At 37.6% G+C, this 10,878-nt stretch overlaps 1 protein-coding gene across 1 annotated transcript; it reads left to right on the forward strand.

Annotated features, from left to right (window-relative positions):
- Nucleotides 1–1,333: 1,333 nt before the first annotated feature.
- On the forward strand, nt 1,334–10,335 carry LOC149575177 (flavonol synthase/flavanone 3-hydroxylase-like). The gene is made up of 4 exons (XM_089812174.1): nt 1,334–1,806; nt 1,935–2,262; nt 2,393–2,442; nt 10,182–10,335. The coding sequence occupies exons 1-4, from the start codon at nt 1,334–1,336 to the stop codon at nt 10,333–10,335; spliced, it is 1,005 nt and encodes a 334-aa protein (XP_089668300.1).
- Nucleotides 10,336–10,878: the final 543 nt, after the last annotated feature.

The following is a 10,878-nucleotide window of genomic DNA, read 5'->3' on the forward strand; positions in this document are numbered from 1 at the left end:
ATTAAAATATTTTATAAATTATAATTTTTTTATTAAATTAAAACTATATTTATATAAAAGCTAAAGGCAAGTAATAAGCCACTATGTTGCACTTGTTTATCTCTACTACATATTGAATATTTTATCATTAAGTACCTTGAATATACTAAGATATTATATATGTAAAAAGTGTAACGGTAGAAGAACAATTAGCACACCACTAATTTCAAGAGGATCCCTAACTTACAAAATCACTTGTCCAAGCACTACCATTTGGAGTGTTTCATTCAAAAATCCAAGATAGTTATTTTTAAACAAAAAAATATCAATCTTTTAATAGTCTTTTTACTAGATGTCTAATTATACTTAACAAAAAGACAACATTATTGGTCAAATAGTATTAATGATTATAGATGAGGAATTGCATGCCCACTACCCATTGTAGTACAAACATAATAAAACCTTAATTTGTTTAGAAAATCTTGCCCAACTTCATATTTCATGACCGAAATAAAATATTATTGATAAAACAGGTAAAATGGTCATTCAAGTAGTATTAAACTTGAATTACTCATGAAGCTAAATGGTTCTTTACAAGTACACTAAGAATCAAGTCTTGTCAATTGAAATATTTTGATACAATAAGGGATCATTCCTCAAGTGGACTTGGTGGAATTGATACCTTATGATCTTATCTCTTACTTGAGGATGTTTCAACCTAAACTTTGCTTTCCCATATATGAAAACTAAAATGAATTACTTGATGAAGACCACTCCATCAATAGAGTACATAACAAAATATGTGGACCTAATAAAGTGGAAAGGTGACCATTGTTCACAATAAAATAGAAATACACAAGTAATTATTTACATTTTAAAAATCTTTTTTAAAGTTTATGATCTGTATATATTTTATGATTGAAAACAACAAGAATTTTGAGAAAATTTCAGAGTACTTTCGTGAATCTAAAAAAGAATTATGTTCGACTTTTTATTATCTTTGGATAAATTTTGTGTGGAGATTAGCGCCCAGCTCATAGTGAAGTAAGAGGACGGCAAGTGCAAATGATATTAAATAGTTGAGAATGATACGGAGATAATACGGGCCTACGTAAAGTTGCGAGAAAGCTCAATACACATGTTCGAATTTTTAAAAATGTGCGTTGAATAGCATTACCAATGTAGATCTACGCAACACAATTTTTTCTCTAAGGAGAGTCCTCATCATTTGCACATGAGTTTAACCGATCTGATCTAACATTCAACTTCATATCTGCCCCTCAACCCATTAATCATCCTTTACATGTATAAATAATCCAGTGAGCATTCAATGAAATAAACAAGCTGAGGAAAAATGGCACCAGTTAGGGTGCAATCACTTGCAGACAGTGGGATTGCAAGCATACCAGCTGAGTTCATAAGGCCATTGCATGAAAGGCCCGGTGCAAACATTGAGTGCCCTTCTGTGAAAGTGCCACTCATAGATATGGCCGATTTAGGTCAGATGGGGAATGCTCGTGACAAAAGCATAGAAGAGATTGGAAGAGCTGCAAGTGAGTGGGGTTTTTTTCAGGTGCTGAACCATGGAATCTCTCAACAACTCATCCAACGCCTTCAGTCCGTTGGGAAGGACTTCTTCGATCTTCCCCTCGAGGAGAAGGAGAAGTATTCCAACAATGCGGCAGCTGGTATTTTGGAGGGCTATGGAACAAAACTGGCCCATAATATTGATGGAAAGCTCGAGTGGATTGACTACTTTTTCTATGTTTTGTGGCCTCCTTCCAGACGTGATTTCAAATCCTGGCTTCGCCATCCTCTCTCTTACATGTATTCTTTTTCTTCTTCCTTTCTCTCTTTCCAGTTACTAACATTCATTTGTTTATCTCCTCTGTTCTACGTTCATCTATTCTTGTTTATATGTTTTGGGTGATGAGTGATGGTTATGGTTATTGTAGGGAGGTGAATGATGAATATGCTAAAGCACTTATGGATGTGGTGAATAAGTTTCTCTCAGCCTTGTCTCTTCACCTCGGTGTGGAAGAGCACACCATGAAAGAGGAGCTTGCTGGTGATGATTTGGAAATGGAGATGAAAATCAATTACTACCCACCATGCCCTCAACTAGAACTTGCTTTGGGAGTAGAACCTCATACTGACATGAGTTCATTGACTCTTCTTGTGCCCAATGAAGTCCCGGGGTTGCAAGTCTACAAAGATGGGCATTGGGTTGGTGCAGATTATGTTCCTAATGCTATCATTGTCCACATTGGAGATCAATTGGAGGTTAGTACTTTCTCTCTCTTTATCTGATTGTATTTTGTCTCACGGTGAGAGTAGTAGTGCTTTATATGAGTAATCTGCATTGGAGTGTAAGTTTTTGTATCGTTTTCTTATGGTGATAGAAATGGTGCAGGTTGGAAAGTACAAGAGTGTTTTACATTGCAGTGTGGTGAGTAAAAATATGTGAGAAATATTAATGTAAAAATTTAAACTTAAAACTGCAACCCTAACCCTAAAATGTTTGCTCGGCACTCACAATTGCCGAGTGCTAGTTTTTCTCGGCACGTGAATGTGCCGAGTGGTAGGTTGCTCGGCACTTGAAGAAAAGTGCTTAGCACAGGAAGGTGTCGAGTGCCAGAAATTACTCAGCACTTGCTTGGCACTTTAAGGTGCTGAGTGACAGGCAACAAGTGCTAAGTGAACTTGGCACAAAGAGGAGCTCGGTAGCAAATGCCGAGTATGCTCGGCTCACAAAGGAAATGCTCGGCAACAATAGATGCTGAGTGAGCATGGCTCCAACTAAAGTTTATAACTTAGAAAATTCCAACATGAATGCATTCACCATTAAAACTAGAGAGTCAAAGCTTTAAGCTTTCAAACAAATTTCTCAAATGCAACATACAAGAGAAGATCAATAGATTCAAGTATGCTTGCTTGCTTTCTATTTAATCTTTCATTAAACTATTACAAAATCTGGGAGCATTCGACTTCAAACAGAATACCCTAATATAACCCTAAACTGATAATACTTCAAACTTCAATGAACTTTTAAACCTACAACTCTAATGGCTGCATACAAAGGTGCCTGGAGCAATCACTGCTTCAACAGGACAAAACCAAATAACAAAAAACTTACAGAGTGAACAAGGGAAGCACGTGCAACTGCAAACACAAACTTCTTTCCTTCTTCCTTCTCTGCTCAACTCTGCAACTTCTCTCTGATCTGCTTGATTTGCACTTGATGATAATGAATGTAGAAAACATTTCTTTTGTCTTTTGACCTAAAATGTTTTTCCCTCTCATTTCCAAATTCAAAAATCTCACCTACCGTATTGATGTTTTCTATATATTCTGGGCGTCAGAGGTGGTAGGTGAGCATTTGGCTCAAGGGGTAAACTTCAACGCTGCATTAAGTTTTCCAACACTCCCCCTTTGTCCCGAGCCAAATAAAACAAGGATCACAACTGATCCACATCAACTACACCAAGACACTCTCTTAGGTGTACAAAAGATCCAATGCCTAATGACTTTGTGAAAATGTCTGCAAGCTGCTACTCAGACTTGCAAAAATCCATCTTGATATCTCCATTCTCCACCAACTCTCTAATGAAGTGATATCTTATCTCAATATGCTTGCTTCTCCCATGGAAGATTGGATTCTTGGACAATGCAATCGATGAGACGTTGTCACAATAAATTGTGGTTACATCCTCTTGCCTTTCATTCAAATCTATCAAGATCCTCCTTAGCCAAATTGCTTGACATGCTGCTGCATTTGCTGCAATGTATTCAACCTCTGCTGTAGATTCAGCAACAATAGGTTGCTTCTTGGATGCCCATGAAATTGCACCCGATCCCATATGAAACATGTATCCAAAAGTGCTCTTCCTATCATCTAAACTTCCAGCCCAATCACTATTAGTATAACCTACCAAATTGAATTCATTTGATGCAGTATACAAAATCCCAAATCCCTTGGTACCTTTCACATACCTTAGGATCTTTTTTCCCACTTGCCAATGGCAATCCTTTGGTGTTTCCATAAATCTGAAAATCAGACTTATTGCATGCATTAGGTTTGGCCGAGTTGCAGTCAAATACATTAGACTTCCAACCATACTCTTGTATAATGTTGGATCCACTCTCTTGCTAGAGTCTTCCTTGCTCAACTTTAGACCTACTGCGGTTGGTGTGGGGGCTGCCTTACTGTTCTGTATTTTAAATCTCTTCAAGATCTGCCTTGCATAGTTTTCTTGAGAGATGAAAATGCCATCATGCATTTGTTTTACTTCTATGCCTAGAAAGTATTTCAAGAGACCCAGGTCTGTCATTTCAAATTAACTTTTCATGGCCTCTTTAAACTCACCAATCAGAGCCTTATTATTACCAGTAAAAATTAAATCATCTACATACAAGACAACAATCAATACATTACCATCTGCTACCTTGATGTAAAGAGCGGGCTCACCATTGCTTTTGCTAAAGCCATTGCTCATCAAATATGAGTCAATCCTACTGTACCATGTCTGTGGAGCTTGTTTGAGCCCATAAAGAGCTCTCTTCAATCTATATACTTTCTTCTCTTCACCTGCAACTTCATAACTAGGTGGCCGCTCCACATATACTTCTTGTTTCAATACACCATTAAGGAAAGCAGACTTCACATCCATTTGAAATACCTTCCACTTGTGTTGGGCTGCAATTGCTATGACAACATGCACGGTTTCTATTCTTGCAACCGGAGCATTGGTCTCAAAATAATCTCTCTGATACTATTTTTTGTAGCCCTTGACTACTAGCCTTGCCTTATGCCTATCAATCTTGCCTTTAGCATTGCATTTGGTCTTATAGACCCATTTCACTCCAATCACATTGTTCTTGGGGGACAATTTAGTCAGCTCCCATGTCTCATTCCTTTCTATCGCATCTATTTCCTCATCCATGGCATTATACCATTTCTTCTCCTTAATAGCTTCCTCAAAATATACTGGATCACTATGAGAAAATAATGCAAAATTAACACTCTTATCATAATCTTCATACCTTTCATCTTGGTATATCTTGCTAAGACTCTTGGTCTTTCTTGGTAACAGGGAGGAGAGTGTGGGATTAGAATCTTCATTGCTGCTGCATTGCCAACTTGGTCAGTCTTCACTGGTACTCGGTACTGACACTCAGTCATGCCTAGAGGAGCTCGGCAATGTGTGAATCTGCTTGCCTTTTCTTCTATTTGCTCCTTCTTCTTGTTGTTCATCAGCATCCTCTTCACTCATAATTAGCACTTTACTTGAAGTGCTTGGTGACTCATCAGTTGAACCATACCAAGATTGATTTTCAAAAAATTCCACATCTTTTGAAAGCATCATCTTGTTGTTCAATGGGTCATACAATCTATATGACTTTGATTATGGGCTATACCCTGTGAAAATGCATTTCACACCTTTGTCATCAAATTTTTTCCTTTTCTCTTTAGGCACATGTGCATATGCTACACATCCAAACACCCTTAAGTGTTCAACTGTCCATCTTATACGTGACCAAGCTTCCATTGGAATTCTGTCACGGACTGCCTTTGTAGGACACCTATTAATTAGGTAAACTGCTAATGCCATAGCCTCTCCCCAAAATTCAGTTGGGAGACCTTTCTCTTTCATCATGCTCCTTACCATTTTGACAATGGTCTCGTTCTTTCTTTCAGCCACTCCATTCTGTTGTGGTGTATAGGTGGTTGTGAGCTCTTTCTTAATGCCATGTTTTCTGCAAAAGTTTACAAAAGAATTGGAGGTCTACTCCCCTCCTCTATCTGATCTAAGGACTTCGATATAGTGTCCACATTCTCTTTCAGCCTGGGCTTTAAATTCTACAAATTTATCAAATGCTTCAGATTTATTCTTTAAGAAATACACCCATGTCCTACGACTGAAATCATCAATGAATGTCATGAAATAGGTACTCCCCCCAATGGAAGTAACTTGCATAGGACCGACTAGGTCGGTATGCACTAACTCTAATGGATATCTAGCCCTCCTAGAATTTTTAGAATTAAAGGGAAGCCTATGTTGCTTACCCAAAATACAAGCCTCACACTTGTCACAAGAATTTCCTACACGTGGCAAACCTTCTACCATTCTTTTATTTGACAATAAATTTAAACTAGCATAGCCAAGATGACTATACTTGAGGTGCCATAGCCATGAAGGGTCTTCAATCACACTCCTTAGAGTTGATTGTGTGGGAGGTGCAACACAAACTTGAGATGAGAAACATGTCTCAATCCTCAAGGGAAACATTCTGTTCTTTGTCATTTGAACTGTTGTAAGTAAGTTCTTGCTCCCATCTTTTTCATCAATGACACAACTATCATTCTCCATTAGCACTTTGTATCCATTTTGAATGAGATGACCAATGCTCATCAAATTGTGCTTCATACCAGGGGCGAAATACACATTTTGTATTTCCCTTTTCTCACCTTTCTTGGTGTGGACCATAATAGATCCTTTGCCCACAACTGGTAGGGTTCCATTGTTACCCATCTTAATTTCTGATTTGAAACTCTTGTCAATAAATGAAAACAAGGTTTCATTACCACTCATGTGGTTGCTACATCCACTGTCGAGGTACCAAACCTTAGGGCTTCCTTCTTCACCAACATTACACATGATGAAGGCAGTGTTTTCACTTCCCATATTCACATCAGCCACATTTTCTTGTCTTGAATAATCTTTTTGCTTCTTCCAGCATTCATTTGCATAATGCCCATATTTATGATAGTGTAATGACCCTTACTATTAAGGCCACTAAAACCTTCAAAATGAACTGAGACAATTTATCAAACACTTGGCATGTAACTGAATAGAGCTGTGAATAGGGCTAATTGTTGTGCAACGAAACCACAAAGTACAATGCCAATATCGAAATGTAATGTAATGAACAATAATAGTACCAATAACAATATTCAGAATATGGAAACTCTCAGATTTGATACTTTCAGAATATAAGGACTGTGGTGTCTAATACATATGCATATGAATATAGATTGATGAAAAAATATAAACCTTCATATTCAATCCTATCAATGCATGCAAATCTGATTACAACTGATTATAATGGATTGAGCTGTGCATCTACATTAATGACTGATTTTACAATATCAGATTTAGGGGACTGTCACAACTATGCACTTCTAATACATCAAACCCTTGACAATGCAATGCTATGACATGACAATAACCCAGTTCAGATTATATGATAGATGACTGGTTTACAACAACAACTAATAACTAGAGATAACCAACAATGTAATGACAGTGCTGACTGTTCAACTATTTGTATGCAACATCTTTGACAATAAAAAAAACCTCAATACGTGCACCTGGTATTGCTATTGGAGATGTCTGATGTAAACCGCTGCCAAAGACACTAAATCCTCCACAAACTGCCCCCAAACGAACCCCCAAATTGCTGCTGCTGATTCTACTGGCAAGGCCGTACCCAGGCCAGCATGTACGACCCCTATATAAAAATAATGCTGGGGTTTTGGGACCCCCAAATGCAAGGAATATGGGCGCCTAGGGTTAGGTAGTAACCCTACCAAACCATAAAAAATAACTCCAAGGGGTTGAGAAGATATGAGCAATTATGTGGTTCCAAACCCTGATTTGACAATTCTGAAAATGCACAAATTTTGTCTTCAAACCCCTGCCAAATGCTTCACCAATGCTAGGGTAAATCTGAGACCCTTATTCCAACCAAAATAAACCCTTCAAACAATTTCTCAATGAAGTTCCAATGAGATGGCTGAATACCAACTCCAATTATGCAACCCTTCAGTAGATATTTCACTACATCAGTTAAGCCAATCTAGAGGAGTGATTCGTTCCCAAAGATCGAATAGTATTTGCAGACCCAAGAGACTACAAATTGCTCCACAATGGAAGAAGTAGAAGAAATCTCAAATCCAAGCATGTCCAAATGAGAGGCCCAACCCTCTATTTATTCACTTTTTCTAAGAAGTTGCTAGAACTTCTAGAAACATCCTTTATAAAACCTCATTATGATGCACTTTTTATAATAAAGTAATTTTATAAAATAAAAAGTGCAACTCAACTTAAAATTATAACATGTAGGCCCTGATAACACATAATAATGAAATATAACCTCTTAACACTTCTTCAAGAGCAAAATATGACCATCTGATCCGCATAATTGACTCTCTCTCCACACCATTTTCCTATGAGAGTCGAGGATAGGAAAATTTGGAATGCTACATGAGGTCAGCCAAAAATGGGGACATTACAATAGTAGTAGCATTCTACATTATCTTATTTGAGTTGTAGTTTTTCTTACCTCCTCTTGAAGTATTTTGTGGGCTACTTGCTCCATCTGCTCTTCCTAAGCTTTCTGCTGCAACATTTCTCTGTCCTCCATTTCCTCAGCCTCTACCTCTGGAGTTTCTACCTGAGACATTTCTTCCTCTCCCCCTTCCTCTTGGATTTTTCTGAGCCTTGAATGCTTTCTCTTGAGAAGATGAAGAAGTAGATCTGTTGATCCTATACTCATGGGTTTGAAGAGAACCCATCAACTCATCCATTGTCAAAGTAGTGAGGTCTTTTGCCTCTTTTATGGTCATGACCAAATGGTCATATTTATGAGGTAAACTCCTCAATATCTTTTCCACTATCCTTTGCTCTTGATAGTCTTCTCCATTTGACTTCAATTGGTTAATCACATTGGAGGTCCTTGAACTGAAGTTTGCAATTGATTCATTTTCCTTCACCTGAAGGTTCTCAAACTCCCTCCTTATGTTTTGTAGCTTAACTGTGTGGACTTTATCAGTCCCCTTGAAGTTTGTCTCAAGGATATCCCATGCTTCCTTTGCATAATTTTCTGCTGCAATCTTAGGGAATATAGTCTCTGTCATTGCTGCTTCAATCAAACTTAATGCTTTTGTATCTTTCCTCCTTGACTCTTTTAAATGAGTCTTTTATGCATTTGTGAGGGCAGCATACTGAGTCGGATCAGTCACATCATTGAATCCATTGACCACAAACTCTCAAAAATCATTGAAAAACCATAATGGTTTTCATCATCTTTGCAAATGTATTATAATTTTGTCCATTAAATGATCGTGGCTGCTGCCATATCTTTCTTGGATCTCCTGCCATGTCAAATATCCCAAGAAAAAACAAATGCCCTAACTAACTTTGGATGTGGGGCCTCAAAGCTCTAATACTATGTGAGAAATATTAATGTAAAAATTTAAACTTAACACTGCAACCCTAACCCTAAAAATTTTGCTCGGCACTCACAATTGCCGAGTGCCAGTTTTGCTCGGCAAGTGAATGTGCCGAGTGGCAAGTTGCTCGGCACTTGAAGAAAAGTGCTCGGCACAGGAAGGTGCCGAGTGCCAGATATTACTTGGCACTTGCTCGACACTTGAAGGTGCCAAGTGACAGGCAACAGGTGCCGAGTGAACTCGGCACAAAGAGGAGCTTGGCAGCAAATGCCGAGTATGCTCGGCTCACAAAGGAAATTCTTGGCAACAATAGATGTCGAGTGAGCATGACGCCAACTAAAGTTTATAACTTAGAAAATTCCAACATGAATGCATTCACCATAAAAACCAGAGAGTCAAAGCTTTAAGCTTTCAAACAAATTTCTCAAATGCAACATACAAGGGAAGATCAATAGATTCGAGTATGCTTGCTTGCTTTCTATTCAATCTTTCATTAAACTATTACAAAATGTGGGAGCATTCGGCTTCAACCAGAATACCCTAAAGTAACCCCAAACTGATAATACTTCAAACTTCAATGAACTTTTAAACCTGCAACTCTAATGGCTGCATACAAAGGTGCCTGGAGCAATCATTGCTTCAACAGGGCAAAACCAAATAACAACAAACTTACAGAGTGAACAAGGGAAGCACGTGCAACTACAGAAACAATCTTCTTTCCTTCTTCCTTCTCTGCTCAGCTCTGCAACTTCTCTCTGATCTGCTTAATCTGCACTTGATGATAATGAATGTAGAAAAAATTCCTTTTGTCTTCTGACCTAAAACGTTTTCCCCTCTCATTTCCAAATTCAAAAATCTCACTTACCGTATTGATGTTTTCTATCTATTCTGGGCGTCAGAGGTGGTAGGTGAGTGTTTGGCTCAAGGGGCAAACTTCAACACTGCATTAAGTTTTCCAACAAAATAGAGTGAGAATGTCATGGCCAGTATTTTGTACTCCTCCTGGAAAAAAAGTAATTGGCCCACTAAAAGAGTTAACAGATGAGAAAAATCCTCCCCTATATAATGCCAAGACTTATGTAGAGTTTAAGCTCCGTAAGATCAACAAGCTGAAGCAATGAATGTAGACGCATAAAAAGTTAGACCAGGGAAGAGAGATTTATGGTTAAATTTCAGTGAGTCTATCTTGCATTGATAATTAGATCCAAGATTTTTAAGTGGGTGAAGTTTTCAAATTGTGGTATCATCATCTTTTAATATTATTTAATGTATAAATAAAAATGATGATCTTAATAAGAAAATAATAGATTCGTATTCTAAGTATATTCTATCTACGTGAGCTAATATTGGCATATTGTGATGGTTTAGTTGTTGAGTTGTTATCCATGCCATCAAGGTTCAAATCTAATGGGGATGAGATCTCCCTTTTGTGACCTCACTGGTTCATAGCTCCAGGTCAAAGTGTTTACCCCTCTTTTAAAAAAAATTAAAAAATATTTCATCTACATGAAATCTTAATATTCTCAGTGACCTATTTTGTTAACATCAAACATTGATGTAGATCATGTTTGATGTGTCATATACTACAATTTTACTATTTTAGATCATAATTGGTCTATTATAACATATATATTTTTAGATCATGTCAATATCAATATGAAAAG

The sequence above is a fragment of the Cupressus sempervirens genome, chromosome 2, assembly GCF_028749045.1.
Source record: "Cupressus sempervirens isolate cs-2001-9-10 chromosome 2, ASM2874904v1, whole genome shotgun sequence".
In the NCBI taxonomy this organism is placed as follows: Eukaryota; Viridiplantae; Streptophyta; class Pinopsida; order Cupressales; family Cupressaceae; genus Cupressus; species Cupressus sempervirens.

Coding starts and splice junctions, on each gene's coding strand:
- LOC149575177 (XM_089812174.1), top strand. CDS start 1,334: ATGGCACCAGTTAGGGTGCAATCACTTGCAGACAGTGGGATTGCAAGC. Junction 1,807..1,934: donor CGCCATCCTCTCTCTTACAT/GTATTCTTTTTC, acceptor TGGTTATTGTAG/GGAGGTGAATGATGAATATG. Junction 2,263..2,392: donor ACATTGGAGATCAATTGGAG/GTTAGTACTTTC, acceptor GAAATGGTGCAG/GTTGGAAAGTACAAGAGTGT.